This window comes from Lactuca virosa, chromosome 7, assembly GCF_052849685.1.
Source record: "Lactuca virosa cultivar CGN04683 chromosome 7, Lactuca_virosa_CGN04683_v6, whole genome shotgun sequence".
NCBI classification, from domain to species: domain Eukaryota; kingdom Viridiplantae; phylum Streptophyta; class Magnoliopsida; order Asterales; family Asteraceae; genus Lactuca; species Lactuca virosa.
Genome location: NC_136432.1, coordinates 70,548,363 through 70,574,442, shown reverse-complemented (window position 1 = coordinate 70,574,442; position 26,080 = coordinate 70,548,363). Strand labels below are relative to the sequence as shown.

At 35.6% G+C, this 26,080-nt stretch overlaps 2 protein-coding genes across 4 annotated transcripts; one reads left to right on the top strand and one right to left on the bottom strand.

The window, feature by feature from the left end:
• The first annotated feature begins 10,376 nt into the window (after nucleotides 1-10,376).
• LOC145126311 (cellulose synthase A catalytic subunit 3 [UDP-forming]-like) lies at nucleotides 10,377-15,807 on the top strand. Of its 3 annotated transcripts, none has more exons than XM_079061705.1 (15): nucleotides 10,377-10,445; nucleotides 10,921-11,036; nucleotides 11,133-11,328; nucleotides 11,496-11,719; nucleotides 11,825-11,936; nucleotides 12,032-12,227; nucleotides 12,305-12,571; nucleotides 12,651-12,996; nucleotides 13,150-13,287; nucleotides 13,385-13,510; nucleotides 13,591-13,803; nucleotides 13,892-14,156; nucleotides 14,289-14,491; nucleotides 14,578-14,928; nucleotides 14,998-15,807. In XM_079061705.1, the coding sequence occupies exons 2-15, from the start codon at nucleotides 11,016-11,018 to the stop codon at nucleotides 15,580-15,582; spliced, it is 3,243 nt and encodes a 1,080-aa protein (XP_078917831.1). In that variant the 5' UTR covers nucleotides 10,377-10,445; nucleotides 10,921-11,015; the 3' UTR covers nucleotides 15,583-15,807. The 3 variants fall into 3 exon arrangements, with proteins under 3 accessions (XP_078917831.1, XP_078917829.1, XP_078917830.1); XM_079061703.1 differs by lacking the exon at nucleotides 10,377-10,445 and adding an exon at nucleotides 10,492-10,640; XM_079061704.1 differs by lacking the exon at nucleotides 10,377-10,445 and adding an exon at nucleotides 10,552-10,737.
• A 2,642-nt stretch (nucleotides 15,808-18,449) lies between these two features.
• On the bottom strand, nucleotides 18,450-26,079 carry VPS54. Its single transcript, XM_079059079.1, has 20 exons — nucleotides 24,805-26,079; nucleotides 23,444-23,506; nucleotides 22,335-22,414; nucleotides 22,114-22,231; nucleotides 21,971-22,045; nucleotides 21,736-21,892; nucleotides 21,501-21,589; nucleotides 21,167-21,408; nucleotides 20,918-21,089; nucleotides 20,743-20,826; nucleotides 20,489-20,665; nucleotides 20,330-20,418; nucleotides 20,084-20,237; nucleotides 19,903-19,984; nucleotides 19,692-19,771; nucleotides 19,429-19,590; nucleotides 19,248-19,315; nucleotides 19,070-19,150; nucleotides 18,745-18,955; nucleotides 18,450-18,654 (listed from the first exon to the last, which is right to left on the bottom strand). The coding sequence occupies exons 1-19, from the start codon at nucleotides 25,597-25,599 to the stop codon at nucleotides 18,814-18,816; spliced, it is 2,910 nt and encodes a 969-aa protein (XP_078915205.1). The 5' UTR covers nucleotides 25,600-26,079; the 3' UTR covers nucleotides 18,450-18,654; nucleotides 18,745-18,813.
• Between the last annotated feature and the right edge of the window lies 1 nt (nucleotide 26,080).

Sequence of the window (26,080 nt, the reverse complement as noted above, 5' to 3'; positions counted from 1 at the left end):
AAACACTTTTATTTATCACCATACTGATTACTCATTATTCATTGTTTCGGTTTTATCAACTTTATACTTGAATTTAAAACAATAGTTGTCCCATGCTCCAAGCATGTACACTATGTTTTCTAAACACTAGTCATGCCATACACCAATTATGCATACTATGTTTGTCTATGATCTTTACTTTGTAAAATAGATCAATTGAACATCACTCCAATGATCCTCTTTTCACAGTCCCAAATCCTTACTGCAAATGCAAGAATTCCAAATTCATGCCATTTACTGAAATCTGTTAGATTCTAAACTTATATGCATTGATCCTCTTAATGATTATGCACGAAGTCAGAAAGACTTGACAACAATCATTACAGAGCATTCCAAAGGAGATCAGCTCCTTGGAAACATCCTTCTTTCATTAAGTTTCCTAATCTTACACAGATTGAATAATTTCTAACTTTGAAACATTTCCATATTCCATTTTGACTATCACTTCTGAACAAGAGTTGCCTCCTTACAGATTATGTCAATATGGTCCTTCCAGAATTAACATTATACTTCCAACTGTCCTTGAGCAACCAATCTTTGGTAAACCTTAGATTGTCCTCGACAATTACTTAATCATTTTAGTCATATCCAATTCTAGACCTTTTCCCTTCATAATGCCCCAGGCATTTGGAAAATTTTAGAAAGGATGAATATAGCACATGTAATCGATCCTATATCCGAAGCATATGGGACACGATTCATGATGTCTCACATAAAGACTAAACCAGTCTTTTGCTATAATATTTCCATTTCAATTTGCCAAGTTCTCAAAATTCAGATTATGAAAAGGGATGCCGTAATCATAATCGAATTTTAGAACGCAAATAATGGACCCATATATAGAATTTCCTTATGTTGAGCCATTCCAACATGAAATTCATATATATATCCTTGATTAAATACGATTAAAATCTCAATCTAAGCTTTTAGAATTGAAATGAAGTATAATTTCCTCTCCCTTAATTATAGCAAAACAACTTTTTCAACCCCTGCAACCTCACGAATTGAAACTTTTGTTTTCTATAATTAACATTGCTAACTTGCAACCTTTGTCATAATTATCATGCTCCCACTAACATGATCATTATTAGCATAACACTTATGCTCCCACTAGCTTTGACATGTACTTAGAAATCAGCTGACTTTCTTACCAAAGTTCAGATTTCTGATACTAGATTGTTTTGATAAAACTTTATCAAAATCATACACCTCTCTTAGATAGCTCACATGTGTGTCTAAACAATTTTAGAACTATGAAAAGGGATGCCGTAATCATAGTCTCAATTGTTTAGACCTTTGCCACTTCTCACAAGTCCATGTTACCTTTGCCACTTCTCACAAGTCCATGTTAGTATGCCGGTAAACCACACACGCTCCACTAACGACTTTGAGAATGCAAATATCACAATTGCTATCTAGCTAAAATCTACTTAGTGAAAGTGTTTCCTCACCATCATTTTCATGAATCGGAGAGAAACCTTATGACACTTAGATTTAATAGTGTATGTGTTCTTATCCATGTGGATTTGTCAAAACCATAATCACAAGACAAGGTTAGTGACAAATCCAAACTCATATTGATTAAACTTGTGCAATCTTAAATTCTTGCCATTTGGCAGCTCAGGTGCCTGCCATTGCTTCCAAGTAGTTGTGCAACCAATTGAGAACTCTCAGAACTCCTATGCAAATCCAACTTGAATAGGCACAAAAATTTCAACACGATAGGTTATAAACCTCAAGTCGTGTGCTAGTGAAGGACTTTAGGTTTTATTCTTGATTAAGTCTTGAAACTTTCAAGAGCTTTAAGACTCCCACTGTCCTCTTGACATATAAGACTCCCTTGTCAAATATTCAAGAGATAGTGCGGATTCTTTATCAAGACTAACACTTTACACAATTGGCCTAAGTTGGTCTCTGTTTTATCCAAAACATCACAACTTACCAATTTCAAATGTACAAGAGTAGATAACATTTTACTCTTACATTTGACTAGTGTTAACAAACCCTCTTTAAGATATGTCACTCAAGTTACAATCTTGGAGTATGACTCTAAGAATTGTTTTGGAACGAAGTATGACTCATCTTTTTTATTTAACCATTTCAACAATTCATGACTCCTCTTCTTAGTCATAAGAATGCACTAAGATGACTTTAGAGGACCAATTGTGATATGGTATCTTAATCATTAAGATGATCATAAACATGATACTAAAGTACTCTCCCATCTTTTCAGATTTGAGAAACTTTTATCTTTCTGCCATTCTTTGATTCTTCTTATTCGTTCTGTCTCACATTGAAACTTCTCCAATGCTACAGACTTATACTTAAACTTATAAGTATAACCATATTTACTGAACTTAAGTAAATCATGACGAATAGTCTTCTTGATCTTTTGTGGTGGACTTGACCAGTGCACAAGAATGTGTACTCGATCCCTTAGTCCTTTCCTTATTCACATAAGGAATTAGTCTTAATTTTCCAAGCTGAAAGTTCTCATTCATCATACTATACAACTTGCATGATTCCAAGTTTCGGTCCAATTGAACCTTGGGTGATGAGAATCTTTCCTTATTTGGTAATATTAGACACTACCACAACCGAAAGAATCAAATCCATTTTTCCAATATTGCTATCAATGGAATCTTATAAGCAACAACTTTTCACAAATGCCATTGTAAGGATACTTAAAATAAATAAAATCAAAACCTTTTTCTTTTATTTTAAAACTTTGCGGAAAAACTTATCCTTACAATCCATATGAAAACCTTGTTGTTATCTATTACTAAACAATATAAATATCATAACTCTTAAGTAATAGCCCAAAATTCTGATCACCGAACCATGCGATTGAAATCCATCTTCGCGATCAGAATCAGCATGTACTTAATAGAGTTAGACAATGGACTTTACCTGAAGTAGAGCCAAACTTATTGACTTTAACATCCTTAGGTAAATTTGGCAGCTTCGTAACCAATGCCCCTTCCTTTGGCAATAGTTACCTATGGACCCTTGATAATGGGACTATCTCAGACTTCGCCTCTCTCTTTACCATTGGGTCAACCGAGTTGACTATGGCCGATCCCTTTCCATTGGGAAGAGAGAGCTTTACTGGATATCCAATGTCATCATTGTCAATGTCCATAGCGTTTTAGGAAGTTGATCTTAGCAAATAGATAAGATCATTAAGGGTCCTGTCTTAGTCTGTTTCATAGGATTCCCAAAAGAACTCACTATGTGACTTAGAAAGTAGTTGAGCCACCAACTTTCTCAAGACTTTGACACCCAACTCTCCCGGCTTGTCAATATGTGACTACATCTCCAAGATGTGATCACACCTAGACCTTGCCTTGCCAATAGGGCTTGAGTGACCTTAAATTTTTTAGGAACTTGTGGGTTAGGGAGAATAATTGGAGGAGGTGAAAGAAGTATGATATCCATGGGTCATCATCTTCATTTAGGAAAGCTTGTTTCAAGAGATTTGGGAAGATCATAAATGTCTAGACCAGACATCTTTTTGGGAGATATTCAAGATAGTTGATTTAAAGTCCTTAATATGACACCCAATATGAAATATTAAGGCTAGGACCCAACAAACTATTTTATAACTTAGAAGAGGGATGACGTAATCCAAGCTATAAAATATTTGAAGGTAGGTGAATGACGATTCACCAATTTCCACCATGAAAAACGAAATAATTTATTAGGTTTTAATTGGATTTGAAAGTCCTAGATCTTTGAGATTCATTGAACTGTTCAAACGCATGTTTCAATCTCGAGTGTGCCCTTCAGGTTTTGTGACTGGGATGCCGAGGATCACAAAACAAGGTGTGAATAACCATGCAAATATACTTGGTACCCTTAATATTTACCCCTTAATCAGTGTACCGGTTAACCACACACGCTCCACCGATACTATGATAAATATTAAGTTACCCTTTGCCTACCTTGTTAAGTCCAGGTTAGTGTGCCGGTTAACCACACACGCTCCACTAACGACTTAAGCAAAGTGCAAAGTGTAATTTAATGGGTTAGCACCAAATTCACATTTTCCTAAGTAACTAAGATTGGGTATTAATAAGAGTTTAGTTACTTAGTATTTATCATTAATACTTTTAATGAAAGGAGAATTATAGTCCTTGTCCTACCCGTTCGGCTAACGACCCTCCACCAGTCAAGGAAGCGGTGGGTGAGAGTGGACACCCATTAAACTGCCATTTTATAGGCAGTAACCTTATACCCCCCTTATAGACCGGCTTCGTGAATGAGGCCTACTAACGGTAAGACTGACTTGCTCTTATACATATATTTATTATTAACTTATAATACTATAAAGTATAAGGGTTGAATTTTAACTTTTAAAATTCTAAGGGCTAACTTGGAATTAAAGTATTCATGGGGAAAACTTTACAAATTCCAAAAATTGAGGGCAAGTTTTGAAAATATTCAAAACTAATTAATTCCATAACTTATGTGTTTAAAGTAGTTTTAATTAAAAAAAACTCTTCAAGTTCCATAACTTGAGGACAAGTTATGGAAGACTTTAAACTAATAAAAGAATGTAACTTTTCTTTATTTTTGTAACTTATGGAACTAATTAAGGTTACACATTTTATCATTTAATGAAGTGACTCTTGAACCTCCATAACTTGAGGACAAGTTATGGAGTCATAAAACCATTTAATGAGGACAAGACTCTTCATTTTTTTAACCATTGCCAACTTTTTATGAGTTTTATGAAACTTAAATGTGACTTTTCATATAACTTTAGGACAAGTTACAAAAAACACATTTTAGAATCAACTCTTAGATTAAAATGGATTGAAAACACATAATCAATTAACTTTTCTATTAATCTAATAAACTCATATGAACAAAGATAATTCACATCAAATTTTTTTTCAAGTAATTAGCATAACTTTTAAACTAATACAATTCGATTTTTCAGCTAATTTTGCAAGTATAACAAGAAAACAAAACCTGGCTCTGATACCACTAATAGGTTATGAGCATTCTAACACTCCTACGTGTACATGCAACCCTAAATACCTTGGATCTATGTTTTCTCTATTATACATACAATTATGAACATCCAAGGTATTATCCTAATCTAGCATACAAAATAATAAATATAACAAGATAGAATACATACCTCTTTGATGTAGAATGTCTTCATGAAGCTTGAGTGCCTAGTGCCCCAAGTGTGACACCTCAAATGGTTCACACAACACCAAATACACTTGGAATAACTTGAGAGAAACTTGAACACTCCTTGAAATCGTCTAGCCCTCACACTCACACATTAGTGCACGATTTCTTGAGCCATGGGATTCTTTTATATGGTGGCTATTAGGGTTACACCATGTAACTCATAACTTTACCCATTCCTTATGCTCCATGGATTTTAACCTCCATGGAGTATCCATGGGTCCCCCATGGACTTAGTCCAACATAAGGAATCTTGGATCACAAGCCCACATATATAAGAATGAATGATTTACACAATGAACCCATATATTTAATTAGTCTCCTTTTGATCACTTAATTAATTCCAAATTAATTCTTGATCAATACTAATTAAATAACCTTATTAATATATTAGAACTTATAATATATTAACCAACCTTAAGTGTTATTTCTCTCATTATAGTCTATCCAAATGCATGATGCCATGCAACCCAAATGGACCATGCCGGGTCGGGTCAAGTCTTACCAATTATAGTTATGGACTTAGACATTAATCCAACAAAAATAACACGTAAAGTTGCTAACTTTACGTTCATGCATGGCTACATGAAGCTATTTAGCTTAGCAATGACTTAATAAATGAAAGATGACCAAAACCCCATAAAGTTGGCACCTTTTATGCCAAGGAAACCTCTAACAAGGTCATATATAGAGAAATGGTCCCATCAAGTTGACCCAAGCCATAAATCCATGAAAAAGGGACCAAAATGAACCAAATCAACCCATAAAGGAAACTCGACATTGACAAGTCAAGGTTTGAACTTTATACATGAAGAAGCTTGCAATGTGATGGAGAGTTCTGGATCTCAAATCTCCCACTAAGCTATGAACTTCACTCTCTTCTTGGTTCTTCAAAGATGGACCCAAAACACACAAATTTCACTTCAAAAGCTCAAAGGTGCTAAATGGAGGCTAAGGGGACGCTTAGGATTTTCTGGAGGTTGAGGGACAAAAGATGAGGCCAACACTAAAAGGTTAAGGATGAATATATAAGGTGCAACACCCTACATTAGGGTTTCTGAAAGCTACGCGTACACTCAACGTACCATAGCGTACGCCCAACGTACGCACCCGCTTGTCCCGATCCATACTAGCCAGTACGCTGAGCGTACCAAGTGGTACGCCGCGCGAACCAGCTTAAAGGGCCAAAATGCAAAGTTTGATAAATGAAGGGTGCAAAAGCATACATACCAAAAATCAGGGTGTTACATTGACCAAAGTCGGGGAGCTGACCACGAACACACAGCGTACCCCTTGGTACACCCAACGTACGCGGTTGCCCTCAACTTCATCCATTAAGTGCTTAATCCTTAAGCACTTATGTCTAAAATCCATATTTAGATCCTAAAAGGTGTCCTTAACCATAAAGTTTCCAACTTTATGGTTTTGCATGGCTATTAAGACCTTAGCATCAAAAACCCTAGCTTCTTTACCCATTAAGACAATCTAGATCATGCATGGAAAGAAACTAATGTCCAAGATCACATTTTTATGACTTAACACACCCTAAAACATCTAAAAGGACAAATCAAACGTCTTGGAGTATCCCATACCCACAAAGATCAAGACAGTAACAAATACGTGCCAACTTTAAGCTATAACTAGATCTAAATGAAATACTCATCTAGGTTGGAGCTTTATACCTCCAAAAGGTGCACAAGGGAGTGTAGATGCTGGATCCAAGGTCTTGAGGGAAATACCACAACCTCAAGGTTCTTCCTTCTTCTCCAAAAGCTCCAAAATGGCACCAAAAGGCTCTTCAAGCTTCATAAGGCACTTACAAACTTAAGGGTTTCGAAAATGAGGAAATAGGTTGGAGTTAAGAGGGTGCATGAGGCCATAAAGATGTTTAAATAGGGTCCAAATCCTAAAAATTAGGGGTTTGCACCCTGGCTACATACGCACAACGTACTCAAAGTACGCCCAACATACTCATGCATGGCCAAAATTACGAAAATGCCATTGGGGACCAATCTTGCAAACAAATCACAATCCAAGGGTCAAAAGAGAATACCTGAAAAATTAAGATGTTACATCGTAGATATTCACGACTCTAACTTAACATTACGAGTGGGGTCTGACGAAATCACTTTTAGAGTCGATAAAACGAAGTCGTTACGATCAACCAACGACGAGATGAAAATGATGTTGCAAACTGAAGAAACTAATGAACATAATGAGTTTTTTGAGGACGGGAAGCCATTGGAAGAATAAAGAAAAAAGTAGCGTGAAAATGCACACCACGACGCGGTGAGGATGAGACTGCGTCGCGGTATGAAGAAGAATCACAATCTGTCACAAAGACAGAACCTCTACCGCATCGCGCAACAGATCAATGACCACACTGAAACACAACTGTTATAAGTAGAGTGTGAAAAAAGTTACATAAGCAGAGTGTGAAAAAAGTTTAAAGTTTTTCGGGGATGCGAATAAGAAAGGTGCTACAAAGAGTGGAAAGATTAAAGTTTAAAACGAACATAAGGCTCATATAGGAAAGAAACACAAGAAATATGAAGGCATGAGCTCGGAGAAGAATGAAAATAAGAAGAAGGCGTACAAGAGACGACTTGCATCTTTTAAATGAAGAACTACCGAATTAAAATTAAACAAGAAGCAGTTTGCGGGAGGCACATTCGACTTGGAGCAAAACTAGAGTCTATGAAGCTATCATTGTTACATATGGGAAGAAATTGATATGAGGGACCGGTCGAGAAATTAGCTACTTCAAGACTGGTCGATTCATTCAACGATGAAGAAATATGAATTTTCACAAAACCGCGCCACAAGCTTAGCTAACCCGCGACTCTCCAATTTTCACTCTACGTCGTGACGAAGGTTTTCTTGAGACTAAAGTTCCAGGGACCACGTCGTGGTCCACTACTAGCCACGACGTGCCGAAGCCACATACAAAGTATTATATTCAAGCTTTGAAGTTTAGTTGTTCGCCTACTTCTTTGTCAAGTGTCCATTGTTTTCAGCAAGGATGTTCAGATTTCCAGAGTCCAATTTTCCACCTATTATTCGAGATTTCAATGCCAAGCCACAACAATCTTTTCGATCTCACCACTACTACCCCAGGGGAGTCTTTTCTTTTTCCCCCTTTTAGCTTTTATCTAATTTTATCTGTTTAATGCATACAATGGTGGCATTGTATGATAATATGGGGCAGGGGGTCGAAAAAGGATAACAAACATGCTAGATTATATATATATATATATATATATATATATATATATATATATATATATATATATATATATATATATATATATATGCTAGATTGATAAAAAATAAAATATATATTTAAAAAATGGTCTAAAATAAAAATGTAGAAATTTTTAAAATTTGATATTATTGTGTTAAAACTAAGTTTGCTAGTTTATGTAGGATAATTCAATGCAAATTTTAAAATTTAGTTGAGCCAATATGTTATAATATATTTGTGGTTTCCTAGTTCTGGTGAAATAATTTTACAAAAACGCGAACCTGTATAGTTTGAGGACATAAAAAGTTTTGCATTGTGTACTAAAATATATCCAGAAAAATGTCTGTAGTCGTTGCATACTATACTAATATCTTTAACCAATAAAATTTGAGGTTTAGAAGATCTACAGACAAAAAACAAACAACACCTAAATGTTTTTTCAGGTACTTCATCATATCGTGAGAAGGCGAAGACGCGATTATACACACACATCAATAGTTTTATGATTAAAGATTTCGCGATGTTTTCCTTTATAACTCTGATTTTGACTTACAATTTATGAACAAATGGTTTTACATTGAATATATCTTTATAAAATGGGTGTTTATTCTATTTTAAGAGTTCAAAAATTTAGTCAAAACATAATCACGTTCTTATCTATTTTACTTTGTTGGGACAATCTCCTAAGACAAAATTGCAAAAACGGTCTATGTTGTTGTCAAAATTATATAGTTTTGGTCCAAAAATGTTTGGTGGTGCATTAATAGTCCAATTTTGGATAGGTTAAGTGGTTTTGGTCCTTATGGTTGACATTTTGTTGTAGTTTCGGTCCAAACCCAACCTGAAATGACAAATATGTCATTCAATAATTCTTTTTTTAATTTTTTTTACTTATTTTTCTTATTTCTTTCTTTAAACAATAAAAAGAAAATATCATCCAACCCACCCCCTCTACATCTTTCTTTCGCCCTCTCTCTGTCAGAGAAAATCATCGGTCACCCCTCTGTCGTCACCTGCGTTCGTCCCCCCTCTGCCATCACCAAGTCTGACACTCTCATTATTCACCCTTAATTCATAATTCCGACCAACTGAACCCTCATTGGCGACCATCGTACCTGCATATCTAACAGTGTTTTCGAAACAGATCTATAGTAGAGATGGTGGTGGTGGCGAACCAGATGCAACCCATTGAGCACATTTTTTCGGCAAGACTTTGTAAATCGAAGGGGAAGGGTGCAGCTTTTTCTAGATTTATCTTGAAGAATGAGAGGACGGGATGAGATAGGAGATGAAATGTTTATGTTTTCTGGTGAGAAATGAACTCGCCCCAAGAAAAGAAGTCTCCAACCATCAAAATTAGAGAGGAAAACCGTTGGTGAACTCCGACAAGAATGGTTGTCGCCGACAGTTGTTCCAGTCACCGATGATGGTAGAGGGTGGAGGGTGGAGATGGTGATGAAGGGGCTGCTCTCCTCCTGTAAAGATGAGAGGAGGTTGAGTTATTGATTCATTTATGTTTTTTTTAAGTTTAAAAAAAATAAAGTAAATTTATTTATATATTTCAGCAATTAAAAAAATAAAAAATATAAATTATAAGAGAATATTCGTCTTTTTAAGTGTAGAGGGACTAAATTCATTAAAAAAATCGATAATTAAACCATTAATACACCACCAAACGTTTTTGAACCAAAACTATAGATTTTTGACAATCACGACCCCAATTTTACAATTTTGTCATCTCCTAGTCCTGACGGGGAGATGCGTATGGGAGTGGACTGAACTACTAATGTACTTGTTTTCCTAAAATGAACAAAAAGTGCATGTGGCCAAATAGTACAGGGTCCATTTTTGTAATTCAGTCATCAGAGAAAGTAGTACTTTTTTAGCGGTGTCGGTGGAGACGAAAGGAGAGCATTGACAGTGGAATTCAGTAGCCACAGCGTCGCTTTCGTCTGGGGTAAGCAATTTGCTCTATCAATTATATATCTCTAACAGCTGTACGATTTGGATCATTCACCCACCAGATATATCTTTGTTTTATTCATATAATCGTTACCTTTACAAAGAGACATACTAAAAAAAAGGCTTCTATCGATCTTCTCCACTCGATCAATATCTTTTAGTCCTCAGTTCTCGGTTCGGATTTCATCTGGTAACTTCACTGATTATCTATCCAGTCGTTTTGATTCTGAAGAAATTCAGTAGTTTTTTTGTACGGCGTGCACTACGATCAAATTTACCAAATTACGGTATAATCGTTTTTGGAACATTATGATCTGCATGCCTATGTTTGCATTAACCGATTTGCTCTTAATCTCAAAATCCGATAACAAGCCTATGCACCGGAATTCAACCTTCTAATACCCCTCCCTTTACTCAATTTCATATGAATTTGCTAGAATAAGGAAATTTGATTTTGTGATTTTCACCAGGTCTTCACGTTTACGGCTTCTAGCTATGATCCGCAGAAGCATTTCTCGTTGATAGATTGCTGAGTTTGCAATTGGTTGGTTTCGAGCTAAGCACAATGGAATCAGGAGAAATTGGGGTTAGTATCTGTATTTACACTAGAAGCTTTACAGTTGTTAAGCGGAAGATTAGCCTTTTTGGTTCAGTTTACATTCTTCATGTTTTGATTGTGCAGGGGAAGTCTTTGAAGACTGTGGGAGGTCAAGTTTGTCAGATATGTGGCGATAATGTTGGCAGCACAGAAAAAGGAGAACTGTTCGTTGCTTGTGATGTCTGTGCATTCCCAGTTTGCAGGCCATGCTATGAATATGAGCGCAAAGATGGCAATCAGTCTTGCCCTCAATGCAAAACCAGATACAAGAGACAAAAAGGTTTTGACTTTTGATTTACTTCAAAGTGTCCCTATTTTTTTGTTTAAGACTTTGTTTCTTTTTCATGTCATTAAGTGCTTTCTGGATGAATGATGTTTAGCAGTATCATCTAACATATGTGGTATTTGTCCTCCTTTATATGAACTCATTGATTTTGTTGAACACAGGAAGCCCTGCTGTTTTTGGAGACAAAGAAGAGGATGTTGATGTTGATGTTGATGAGAATACTGCTGACTTTCCCTTAACAGAAAGTCAAGCCGATAAGCAGAAGATAGCACAGCGCATGCTGAGCTGGCACATGACATACGGACGAGGGGAAGATACAAATGCTCCAGCTTATGATAAAGAGATTCCTCGTAACCACATACCTTCACTAACCAGTGCACAAGAGGTTGGATGCTTCATTTACTTGCGTAGTATAGCATCCTACTTTCATCTCTGTCTTTTACTATTCTTTTCATTTTTAACCCTAATATGTAATCATGTTTTTTGTTAGGTTTCTGGTGAGTTCTCTGCAGCATCCCCTGAACGTCTTTCAATGGCCTCTCCTCCACCAGGGGGTAGAAGAACACACTCCCTTCCTTACCATGGTGATGTTAATCAATCACGTATGTTTTATGCTTCAATCATACCACATTAATTAATCTTATCTTCAAGATACATTTTTCTCATTTTGAAGAAAATGTTTTTACTTTTTATGCAGCTAACATCAGGGTTGTGGACCCTGTGAGGGAGTTTGGAACTGCAGGATTAGGGAATGTTGCATGGAAAGAAAGAGTTGATGGATGGAAGTTAAAACAAGACAAGAATGTGGTTCCATTGACTACTAGCCATGCTGCTTCTGAAAGAGGTCAAGATATTGATGCCACTACTGATGTTCTAGTTGATGACTCATTGTTGTAAGTCAATAATTTGACTATAATTTTTGGTAAATTTGAAAGGAGTCTTTTTTATGTTTTGTTTTTGTTTCCTGAAGGAATGATGAAGCCAGACAGCCTCTTTCAAGGAAGGTTTCAATTCCATCATCAAGGATTAATCCATACAGAATGGTTATTGTACTTCGGTTGGTGATTCTTTGCATCTTCTTGCATTATCGGATAACAAATCCAGTGACAAATGCATATCCCTTGTGGCTACTCTCTGTTATATGTGAGATCTGGTTTGCAATATCTTGGATTTTGGATCAGTTCCCCAAATGGCTACCTGTAAATCGTGAAACGTATCTTGATAGATTAGCTCTGAGGTGATAAATATACTTCCTCATCTGACTCTTTATTAGGCGTCATCTGTGAAAAAAGACATGAATACCCTTGTCATAACAGGTATGATAGGGAAGGAGAAACATCACAGTTAGCTGCAGTGGACATTTTTGTGAGTACAGTGGATCCATTAAAGGAGCCTCCTCTAGTCACAGCAAACACTGTTCTATCTATTCTTGCAGTTGACTATCCAGTTGACAAAGTTTCTTGCTATGTTTCTGATGATGGAGCTGCCATGTTGACTTTTGAAGCTTTATCTGAAACATCAGAGTTTGCAAGAAAATGGGTTCCTTTTTGTAAAAAATATAGCATTGAACCCCGAGCTCCTGAATGGTATTTCAACCAGAAAATTGATTACTTGAAAGATAAAATTCAGCCAACATTTGTCAAAGATCGTAGACTTATGAAGGTGAGATTATTTACATCTTTGTTATTTACTAAGAAATGAATAAGGATTTGAACCAACTTATTTTTGCATCGATGGTCACTAGGTGATGTAAAATGACTATTATACTCTTATCTGATAACTTAATTGGATTATCAATATGTTTACTCCTTGCAGAGAGAATATGAAGAATTCAAAATCCGTATAAATGCCCTTGTTGCCAAGGCTCAAAAGGTCCCTGAAGAGGGCTGGATAATGCAAGATGGCACACCATGGCCTGGAAATAACACCAGAGATCATCCAGGAATGATCCAGGTACTTTCCTTTCCTATTGCTAAAAAGGGCATTTTGGTCTTTTTTAAAAAGATGTCAAATGACTATTATACCCTTATCTGACACTTGATGTTTCCAGGTTTTCTTAGGTCAGAGTGGTGGGTTCGATAGTGAAGGCAATGAGCTGCCACGACTAGTCTACGTTTCCCGAGAAAAGCGTCCGGGATTTCAACATCACAAAAAAGCCGGTGCCATGAACGCACTTGTGCGTAATTTTTCATATTCAACCCTTTTAAGTTTTGTATCTTTACGTAAATGACCCTTAAAAACTTTGAAAACCTGTAGGTTCGCGTATCGGCAGTGCTTACAAACGGGCCTTTCTTGTTGAATCTTGATTGTGATCATTATATCAACAACAGTAAAGCAGTGAGGGAAGCTATGTGTTTCATGATGGATCCAAACCTTGGAAAATACGTTTGTTATGTTCAGTTTCCTCAAAGATTCGATGGAATTGATAGAAATGATCGTTACGCCAACAGAAATACCGTGTTTTTTGATGTGAGCTTTTTAAAAATTTTCAATCTCTTAATCTTGTTTTAAGTTTTATTTTCTTACGAGTTATGACAACTTTTTTTTTTTTTGACAGATTAACTTGAGAGGTTTAGATGGGATTCAAGGTCCTGTTTATGTGGGAACTGGATGTGTTTTCAATAGGACAGCACTATACGGGTATGAACCTCCACTTAAACCCAAGAAAAAGAGAGAAGCGGGTTTCTTATCAAGCTGCTTTGGTGGATCAAAAAAGAAAAGTCAATCAAATAAAAAAGGGTTAGATAAAAAGCAATCTAGCAAACATGTTGACCCCACTGTGCCAATATTTAACCTAGAAGACATAGAAGAAGGCGTTGAAGGTACAACCATCTATCACTTTTCATCCTTCTTTCCTTAAAAAAAAAAAAAAAAATTAGGGACGAAAAATGCAAAAAAGACGTAACACAGGGACCAACACTGAAATTTATGTTAAAACTATGATTTTTCATTAGGAGCTGGGCTTGATGATGAGAAGTCATTGCTGATGTCACAAATGACACTTGAGAAAAGATTTGGGCAATCAGCTGTGTTTGTTGCATCCACACTTATGGAGAACGGAGGTGTGCCTCAGTCTGCAGCACCCGAGACTCTTTTGAAAGAGGCTATTCATGTTATCAGCTGTGGCTATGAAGACAAAACAGACTGGGGAACTGAGGTTAGTAATTACTAATTACTATTATCCTCATCGACTTTATTTCGAATAAATATATAAATGAAAGTACATTTTGCTGTTTCTTACAGATCGGATGGATTTACGGGTCGGTGACAGAAGATATTCTTACGGGATTCAAAATGCACGCACGTGGTTGGCGATCGATATACTGTATGCCACCTCGTCCAGCCTTCAAAGGTTCAGCTCCTATCAATTTATCAGATCGATTAAACCAAGTGCTTCGATGGGCTTTGGGATCAGTTGAAATTCTCTTCAGCAGACATTGTCCTATTTGGTATGGATATAATGGACGCCTGAAATGGCTCGAACGTTTTGCATACATCAACACAACAATCTATCCAATCACCTCAATTCCGCTCGTCGTCTACTGTACTCTGCCAGCTGTCTGTCTTCTCACCGGAAAATTCATCATTCCCCAGGTTTGCTTCAACTTCACGCTACTATATTCTTACAATTTTACTCTTTTAATTATGTTTTCATGTTCGCAGATTAGTAACCTCGCAAGTTTATGGTTCATATCCCTATTTCTTTCCATCTTCGCAACCGGAATTCTCGAAATGAGATGGAGTGGAGTTGGAATTGACGAGTGGTGGAGAAACGAACAGTTTTGGGTCATCGGAGGTGTTTCCGCTCATCTCTTCGCCGTATTTCAAGGTCTGCTCAAAGTTCTCGCCGGAATCGACACCAATTTCACCGTCACCTCAAAGGCGTCGGACGAAGACGGTGATTTTGCGGAGCTTTACTTGTTTAAATGGACGACGCTTCTGATTGCGCCGACGACTCTCTTGATTGTGAACCTAGTCGGAGTAGTGGCCGGAATTTCGTACGCGATTAACAGTGGGTATCAGTCGTGGGGCCCGCTATTTGGTAAACTTTTCTTTGCGTTTTGGGTGATTGTACATCTTTACCCTTTTCTCAAGGGTTTGATGGGGAAACAGAATCGGATGCCGACGATTGTTGTTGTGTGGTCGATTCTTCTTGCGTCGATCTTCTCGTTATTGTGGGTGAGGATTGACCCGTTTACGACTCGGGTTACGGGCCCGGATGTTAAGTATTGTGGCATAAACTGTTGAGTTGAAGGAAAGACGTACGAGTATGTGTAGTGTTTTTAAGTCTTTATTTATGGGTAATTATTGTGCAGAAAAAAATTTGGGATGTTTTTTTCCAGTTGGGATACGTTTTTTAGGTTAATATTTTAGTTTTTATAAATGTGTAAAGTTGTTTAACGAGTATATGGTTGCAAATTGTGTTATGACAAACGTGTTATGGAATCCGAATGATTTAGTTTTGTTTGGTAAGGTTGCTGAACATGTTATGAAAAAAAATTTACCGGTTTGATCTTCTAACAAAAAATAACTTTGAAAAAACCAGTTTTGTCTAACCAATTCACAAATTAGTAACTGGTGCCTGTTTTCATAAAATTTGGAAAGGAATAAAGTAGAAATAATATGAAAGTTTAGTCTTTCAATAAATCCTAATTTTCAAAAATCAGACAAAACGACAAAAATAATAAAGAAGATAAGCAGGTCGGTCTTGAGAATTTTAGTATCTTCAACTGTTCAAGACGAGCCTAAAAAAAAGACATAAGTTATATATATATATATATATATATATATATATATATATATATATATATATATATATATATATAGCTGTCTATTTTATTCCTTTCAACACCCGCCATAAAGATAAAGTATTAATCAGAAGCCCTAGATACTAGCATTAGCTCCAATCGGACGGGTTCCATCCTGAACGAAATTCCATGAAAAAAGAAAAACTAAAAACATTCTTGCACCAGAAGAAATCAATGACGGGGAAGATGCACTCTCACACAAGAAAATATCAATGACGGGGAAGGAGGAAGACGAGGAAGAAGCTTACATGCGGTGAAGATTTCGGGGAAGGAGGGCGATATGTGGGCTTCAGTGAATACATCGATGGGTTGTCTTCGTGGGAGAGATTATGTCGACATATAAGAAAAGAGAAAGAGAAATATTTTAGATTAAGGGTAAGAAGGGAAATCTTGTAAGGTTGAATCGTTAGGAGGTGTACTGCTAAAGAGTCTTTGGAATGGCCGTATCAATGTGTGTAGGAAAAATGTTTGTTCCCATATGGTTGAGGGTTTAATTTTCATCGTGGATAAATGTGAAAATTTAATAGTAGAATTAGAAGATGTGTGTGTTAAACCATTAGAAAAAAGGTACTATGATCATTTTTAGGTAAAAAGATGGACAAACTCAATGGTTCAGAGGTAACCCTTTACTTGACATACAAATTGTGGGATTAAGTAGCGGCCATTTTTTACTTGAATATTTATGTGTGGAAGATGAGCTTGACATTAAGAGATACTAATTGGTGGTTACAAGGAATGGTATATTCCATCTATATTTAGAAGGTCGATGCATCATTATGTTAACATTGAGTCTAAGGCCGAATGGAGTGAGGGTGCTGACATTTGAAGCGGTGACGGTATGCCGAAGGAACACTTCCCTTTTGAACAACATGCGAAAAAACACCGCCCATTTGGACAACGTGCACAAAAATACACCAAGCACGACATATTCTTGTTGGCACTTGTTTACCTTTTCTATATAAAACGGATATACAATACAACAATATATATATATATATATATATATATATATATATATATATATATATATATATATATATATATATATATATTTCTTTTTTCTTTTTTACCATTATAATACAACAATTTTACCAGCATTATTTTACAACTAAAACACTAATTCTTCATACACTTTCACTAAAAATGTCTTCAAATAATTCCCCAAAATAACACCAATTCTTCCAACATTTCCACCCCAAACATTTTTGTCTTCGATCCTTCTTCATCACACCCGAACTATCCACAACTAGACACCCGAATCTAATCTCCAAACTCAATGTTTAGTGTTGTTCAATCGTTATATACCCAATACTAAATGTCGCCACAACAACTTTTTGCATCAAACTTCAACCTCATTCCAAGCCCCATTCCAACCCCATCACGAAACCCAACCCAAAACCAAAGCAAGAAAATAAAAAACAAAACCCGAAAGGAAGGCCCCAAATAAGAAATGAGATCAAGAAGAGGAGGTTGAGTTGGCAAGAGCATGGACCGATATATTGAAAGACACACACTGGCAATGACCAAAAGTCGAACCAATTTTGGCTTCGTGTTACGACTTGTTTTCCGAGGGATGCAACACAGCATTAATTAACTACGTAACTAAAGACCAAGTGTACTCGAAAAGGGGAAAGGTCAACGAAGTGGTCTCACAATTGTAATGATATGTACAACTTGTACAACCAATAGAAAAGCGGGGAAAATAAGGCAAGTATTTAACGAACCGGAATACATGTTTGGTGAAGGAATAGGGATGAATTTCAAGTTTTTTTTTTTTTGGCTGTGTTATAAAAAGATAATACAAAAAAACGCTTTGGGAAGGTTGAAAATATGTATCGAGGTTCGCAATCTCGTAATCAACCGACTCGAACTCATCAATTATTATGGGATGCTGATATGAGTGAGATATCGAAGTTGACCTTAACGACAACAACGAAATACCCGATATTGAACCAACTTCTCGTCCGATGATATAGTGAAAAAGACAAAAACGACAAGTACCTATATATATATATATATATATATATATATATATATATATATATATATATATATATCAATGTTTTTTTTTTTTTTGGCATTTTTATCGTTTAAACTTTCTAGTTTCATTTTAATTTATACAACACATTTACCATGTCTACTCCCACCCAACCCGTCCACATGCTTCCCCTCATTTTCACCCATCAATTTATTCTCATCCTTTCTTTCCAACAATGATTTATAACATTTGTTATTTATCATCAGTTTTATAGATGGGTGAAATCATTGTATTAGATTGTACGGTTTTGATACACGAATTGCAGCCAATACAAAATCACTACTATCTGCCAAGAATATATATAACCACCAAAAGTAACAAAACAAAATCAAACACAAAATGAAAAAAAGAAAAATATCAATCAACTTCAATCTTACATCTCTTATCTGTACCCATTAAGTTATACATTCCCGTTACCAAAAGTAGTCTCCTCAAAATTTGTATTTTTGAAAATTGCATCATATGATCAAGCACCTGCCAACCAATATCTCACAATTACTACCCTCTCCCTATAAACAAATCATCTGAGAGATACAAATTACAAGGGCGTTTACGTCTTTTTACCTCCAATTGGCTTTTGCTGTTTGTTTGTGTAATGAATTAACTACTACCCATAATAATAATAATATACTATTATTGATCAGCAGCTTCAGCAGATATTTTTTGGACCAAAGACTCAAGTTGACCTGCAAGTGGGGCCCCCGACTCACTACTTAACTTGGCTGATGGCAATGATCTTATGCATCCAAGGATATGCTGGATATCACAATTAAGCCTATAAAAAGAACATATAATTAAAATGGTGAGTCCTTTTAAAGAATTAAAAAATTTATGGTATTCAATAATTAGTGAAGTCAATGAAATAAATTTGTAAATTTTGTGCAAGAACCTGGTTTTTATTTGTTGATTGGTAATATCCACGTGTGAAAATGCATCAGATATTTGTATGTCAAAGATGATTGTCACTTCTCTGCAAGAAACATTAATCACATGTACTCAATTAAACTAAGTGAAAAAAGAAAAAGAATTTTATATCATGATTAAAAGAAAAAAGAAAAAAGGCTCACTTGAATATTTCTTGAACATCAGCTTCATGCAAAGTTCGTGAAAGCACACGTTGAAGATATCCAACTTCCTAAAAATTAATCAATAAACCACCAAACACATTTACCAAAAAAAAATAAACAATAAAGAAGCAATATTATTATAATATATGAAATTTAAAAAATACATATATTTATTTATTACCTTGGTGAGTGATTTAGCAAATTGACTGGGTTGTACATCAGTTTCATCTGATCGATTCCATGTTTCAATAATTTGAGGTAATCCACGAAGATGAACTAACAGCCTTTCCCTCATTATTTGCACCAGTTTTGTATGTATCTCATCTCTATGCACTTTATAATCCTACAAAAAAAATTTATTTCACAATTTTTAATTTAATATTTATACTCACTTTATAATACCCAAGAATGGGAGAAAAATTTGTAAAATAGTTTATTTATTACCTGTGATACTCGTTCAATTTCTGATAACAGCATTACTTTTCGTGTCTCAGGTACTTTCAGGAAAAGAATCCTCCTAATTTCTTACATACATACATACATACACACACACAGATGAACAAGTTATTATTATGTGGAATGTAAGGATAAAATGGTGATTTAGTTTCATTCAGACGTTTTATTAAGTCTATAAATAAAAGCAAAAAGCACCTACCAGGGATAATAGCATGCACAAAACTCACAACCTGACTTGCCAATGCCAAATGTTTTGATGTAATCGACTTTAAACCAGACACCTGGAAAATGCCAATTAAACAGGATTTAATATATATATATATATATATATATATATATATTTTAACAAAAAAAAAAGAAAAAGAAAAAAGAAAAGTTACCTGCATGGCACCAGCACCAAGAACAAGCTGACAAGCCCTTGTGTTGAAAAATTTCAACATTTCAAGAACACGATGAATAACTTCAGATGAAAGTGCTGGCAAAACAGCATTCATATCAATGTACTCTGATAACATCTTCAACAGGATTAACCCACTGAAGAAACACACAACAAATAAATATATCAATATTCTATAATTCTACACTAAATTCATATATAAATTAGGTTAGTTTACAGGATTACTAACCAGTTTACCATGTGGTACCCAACACCTCTGAATGAGATCAAATGAGCACCAGATTTTCCATGTTCATTCTTTGTTTTAACATTATTAACCTGAAACACACAAAATTCAAATAAATAAAAAGTTATAATCAACTTCATTCTATTAATAAATAAATTCCACCTGTCCAGTGGTATCCACAATTCCATCAACAGCCTGTTCATTGTAGCTTTTATCATCGGAATCACCAACTCCTAAGGATTCCAAGCTAAACAGGGAATCCACAATTCCCTGGAATTCATTAGGCACATCTACTTCAACCCATGTTTCTTGATCAAGCACTGCTTTCAGTTTTGTCATCTATAATCAAACAAATTGTTGTTAGTTGTTAGCCACCCCCATTATTTAGATATTATATTTGATAAATAAAAAATTACCCGAGATTCATGTTGGAAATCAACAAAAGCTTTGGCTTGAGACTGTAATGTTCCACGGATGCTATATCCCAACCTTCCACCAATCTGTATATGTAACCATAGATTTAAAAAAATAAAAAACATTATAGATTAAAATTTTAAACATGTAATTCAATCTTAAAACTATAAAATTTACCTTCTCTGTTGCAGTAACAAATTCTTGTGACACGTTATATATTTGTAAAAACTCTTGAAGCCTTAGTCTTGGATGCAAAAGAGCACGCACACCAAGAAGTTTTGCCCATCTTCCATGAGCTGCATCACAAGCTGCAAACACTGCTTCCGTGTTTTCTCTCAATACATCAGCTCTGTTAAATGACAAATTTGCCCTTGTTAGAAAATTTCTAACAAATAAGCAACATATGTATATAGTATAACAGATCACCTGAAATTTTTTGATAAATTTGATGGACTTGTGGCATCGTTCGATTTTGGTTGGATTGGGGACACCTTGATAGAATTCCTAGGAAAGGATCCAGACTGAGAATCACCGAGAGGGGCATTTTCGGAATTTAAAGCACCATGAGCAATTGCAGCAGCAACTGAATCAGCAGCATAATGACCATCAAGATTGGACATTATCCATTCAATGGCTTTTTTAACTTCAGCAGCTCGAAGTAAGTGTGCCTGCATTCACTAATACAATATAAATCAAGTTACATTTTATTGATGCATTAATTTAAAAAAGAGTTTAAATCTCCAATCACATCACACATTACCTGTACAATCTTGAAAATGGTGCCAAGAAGTTGAACAAAGCTTTCAGAAGACAAGCTTCTTAACTTACTTGCAAGTGATGAGCCTCCACCTGTGCACCAAAAACTAATATTTACACAAATTCCATAAAAGTTTTCTTTTTCTCTTTCAGTGTTTTGAGTATATAAGAGTGAATAATATTAATAGGTATGTTGGTATTATGGGTGAAAGATAAAAAGTAGTGAAGAATATGCACACCATCTGAATCAACAATTCGATCGTTTGATTTAAAATCAGAGTCTAAAGGTCTTGCAAGAAGAACAGGAAGCAGCTCTGCAACAACCGATTTTATAGCAGTTTTCATGTCAGATGTAACTGTATCGCGATATATTCTCAAAACAGTTGGAAGTTTTGCCTGAAAATTAACAAAATACATAAGAAATTTCAAATAAAAAGATTTCCGAAATATATTAAATGTATATTTAGTACTTACAGTTCTAAGTAAGCCAATAATAAGAGGTAAAAGTCGATCATGGAAACTTGAGGTGTCTTCTTCATACAAGTTTACCTGTATCACACAATTAAATCATTTAGTCTTGTAGTTATAAATAAAATGAAAATATAATCTATTCATACTTCATTATCTTCTCCATTTCCCAGTGGGGCCATCTTTGCTTTTGCTTTAGTTAATATAACCACATCCTTATCTCCAGAATCATTGATAGATGCACGCAAAAACTCTGTTGAAAGAATGCTACAAAAATAAATAATACAAGTCACAGCACAGAATTCTAAAAGAATATAGAAATAAGTAAAACAAAAACATACATACACACATAAATGATGTGGATACTAACCTATTTACAGAATCTATTGCAGCAGCTACATGATCCTCAAGGTGACGAAAACAATGTAGGCCAGTCAATTGATCCCCATCCTGTAATTAAAGACAATTATATATATATATATATATATATATATATATATATATATATATTATAACTTACAAGGCAAAATGCAAGAAAGAGCAATGTGCTTCTATTTTTTGTTTATTATAGCATCTGAGTTTCATTTCTTTCTATTACATCATTGTGTTTATATAGAGTTCACCCTTGTAAAAAAGCATTCATTTAAACCCTATACATTGACATGACATATTAAGCCCATGGTTATATTATATAGGTAAAATAGCTGGTGGAATTTATCTTTTAAAAAGGGTATCTTTGTCATTGTTTCTAACTTAATTTTGGCGATCTATTCATACATAAGAAACAATGAACTTGAATAGATTCATTTCAAAAGTTCAACAAAATATGGTAATGAAATGGTAATTTCCTATTCCATTCTCTTGCTCATCCTCTTACCTTTCTCATTGCATTTCATCCAAGAAAGTGGGGGACTAAGGGACTGTTTCATTTTTACTTAATCTGGACAGATTGACATAATGTGTTAAGCCAAAAAAAACCTGGCTTTTTAATCTATTCATGCACAAACTCTTTATCTAGTGTCCCTTCTTTTTAATACCTCCCCAACTCCTCTCACATTAAAAAGTCTCATTCAGACACTTTATTCAGTCTAGAAAAGAAACAGACCATATGTATACAACACTTCATCCAGACATTCGGCCACTTTACCCATACATGACTTAATGGGAAAAAAGAAACAACCCCTAAATTTTACATAGTACAGCAGCAAATGCTTCACATCTAGTAGAATTTAGATTTGTAACTTGCTGGTTAAAGTAGTTCTTTATGGCAATGCTATAGTGAAGCTAGCACAAGTATCCAACTAGTTGTGAAATTAATATGAATTGATGTATAATTTCTTTCAGGCATAAAAGAAAACATATTATGTCAATGCTATTCACCCTGACTAATGATAACTGATGAACTCCTTAATTATAGCAAATAAAACCATACAAGAAGGATGTTATCAAGCATAAGACAGTATTATGGAATTCAAGTACCAGAAAATGCTTCAAATCATCAGTCACGTCTAAAGCTCCAGCACAATCAGCAGATGCAACAAGCTATAAAACAAAATAACAAGAGAATTACAGTCATTTCAAAATGCAATGTTGTAATAAGAAGAAATAAAAGTATGATGCTATACTAAACAAACTAATGAAACTACATGGCTATTTCTTGCATTTAACCCTTAATTTAACCATGTATCACAATTGATCCACTTGTTTTTGAGTTTCCAACGATCCAAATCTATGTTATGTTGATTATTAATGACCTAGATAAAACCTCTTCAGATAATTCGTTGTCACTAAAAGACCTTTGTATGTTGTAACAGAAAAAGACATGATAGCTTATTTTATTTCCTTATTTTTATTAGTTTATTTTAGATTTTTAGATCTTTTTATCATTATTGCATTGTATTTTATTTATTTTTCTTTAGTATGGATCGTACCGGGTGTTTTTTATGTTGCATGAGGAATTTTGCAGGGTTTTGGAGCTTATCGCGATTGTGGATTAGAGTGAAGACGGACTTGTGGGCTCTCGAGGCGCTATTGGGCTTGGCGGATCCACCAAAGAAGATTTGGGCTTAAAAAGATAAAGGCTTGGATGAAGTGGGCTTGTGAAGATGGATCATGGATAATTAATTTGGGTTTGGAGCATCCACATTTGAAGCTAAAAGATGATTGGCTGATTTGAATCTCATGGATATGGAGGGGACCAAAGGAATCTTTGGTAGTGGAAGGGTGGAGTGGTGGAATGAAGGATCAATAGCATTACAACAACATTTGCGCGGGTGGAATTTTCGTCGCGCGGGTACCCTCGCAACTGCCCAGTTTGGGCATTTTGGTCATTTAGCTCACCATAACCTTGGGGGTTCTCTTTAACAATTGTGGAGTATGGATTTAGATTCCTTTTCTTTAACAGCTTATCGGGATTCTCTTGAGTTTCTTAGTTTTCATTTACATCTATCTCTACTATAACCTATATATATATATATATATACTTTAGAAGCACATAGTGTCCCTTGAGTATGGAGTTCCATAGGTGGTAAATTAACTTCAGAAAGATAAATAAACTCAAACAGTTGTTAAAGGGCTATATGCAAGACTGGCAATGTATCCCACTTCCATTTCTTCCTTACAGTGTTGTACTTTACTTTCAACATTTTTTCTGATTAGGGCATTATAAATTGAAAAATGGAAGTAGGAAGAAATGAAAGTAGGATGCTACAGTAAAGTTGTTATTGTTTGCATCGAAATTGTTGTTAAATGTCAATTGATAACAATGTGGTTCAATCAAGGATTTCCAAATAAGCACACACAGACACAGAAACACCAGAAAAACAAAACAGAAGGGTTACCAACTTAAGAGCAGCAAGAGATTGGTTAACGTATAATATAAGCCTAAGCTTCTCCTGCAGTGCCAACATATCGCTCCGGGTATGATTTAACTCCTGAATTTGACGAGCTGAATCCACTAAATCTACATCCAAAAGCCTAATCGTCTCCTTCAATTCCCGGATCCGACTACACCCTTCAACAATCTTAAGATTCAAATCTTCTAACTGACCCTGTGCTTCAAAAAACGAATTGGAACGCAGCGAGATCTCCTTAACCAAATGAAGCTCGACCACATCCAAGTACTGAGACAACTTTTCTTGTAACACGGTGTTCTCAGCGATAGTAGAGAACGGGCTAGCTGCCCTGAAAGTTGCTCCATCTTCGAGTGCAAAATCCTCCTTGAAATACAATGAAGGAACTTCCCGCAAACACGCAACAAGAGCTTCCCCTGCCCTCTCATGGTGATCAATGGCATCCGCATCCCTGCTCTCCTTGTTTGAATGGTTCCGAATGTCTTCGAAACGGCTATGGTGATCGGAGATTGAGGATAAATATGATGTGAAATCGGATCTAGTTATTTCTAAACCAGGGGTTTTGTTGGCGGCAGGAGGAGCAAATTCAGCGACTTGTACAGCAGTTGAAGACGACCACCAACCGACCCAGGAGCCGTCGGAGACATGTGGGTTGTTGAGGATGGAGGATAAGTTTTGGGTACTTGCATCGGAAAGTGATTTCGATAACAAGGAGGAAGGGGTAGAATTATGTCGATTAATAGGGGCGAACCTTCCCGATCTGGGGGAAGGCTTTGGATCCATTTCTTTTTCACGATTTGTACAGCATCAATCAATCCAGTCTTTACACTTCCAATCTCAATCAAATCACATATACCGTTGTTTCACTTGGATTTGCTGGAATCAGTATTCGTAGATAGAAACCCTAAGAAATCAACTTGCATTGTCAGATCGAAAGTGGGGGTGAGGGGCCAGACGAGACGAGCTGTGATTATACACTCTGGTGCGTGGGTCTCATGTTACCATCATCAATTCAATCCAATGAATTATACCGATCTTCAATATCTCCGGTGTATTTTCTACCGTTCTCCGAGTAGACAAAAATTCAAAGCAAATAGCCAAATTTGCACACGGCTGGTTTTGAATTTTGGATCGGTTTGTTCGAGATTTGGCTGATCAGTAATCAACCCAAGATCCAATATGAATTTGGTCTTGCAATTGTTACCAGATCTGAAAACCTAAAGTTTTATTCGGGTTAACTGGATGTGTTATTTGATAATTGGAT

Bases quoted from the DNA above. Each gene is read 5' to 3' on its own strand.
- LOC145126311 (XM_079061705.1), top strand. From the start codon at position 11,016: ATGGAATCAGGAGAAATTGGG. The intron at 11,720-11,824 runs GTTGGATGCTTC...GTTTTTTGTTAG, and splicing joins CACTAACCAGTGCACAAGAG to GTTTCTGGTGAGTTCTCTGC. The intron at 13,288-13,384 runs GTACTTTCCTTT...TGATGTTTCCAG, and splicing joins ATCATCCAGGAATGATCCAG to GTTTTCTTAGGTCAGAGTGG.
- VPS54 (XM_079059079.1), bottom strand. From the start codon at position 25,599: ATGGATCCAAAGCCTTCCCCCAGATCGGGAAGGTTCGCCCCTATTAAT. The intron at 20,827-20,917 runs GTAAATTTTATA...TTACATATACAG, and splicing joins TTGTTACTGCAACAGAGAAG to ATTGGTGGAAGGTTGGGATA. The intron at 19,985-20,083 runs GTAACTTTTCTT...GGCATTTTCCAG, and splicing joins TTGGTGCTGGTGCCATGCAG to GTGTCTGGTTTAAAGTCGAT.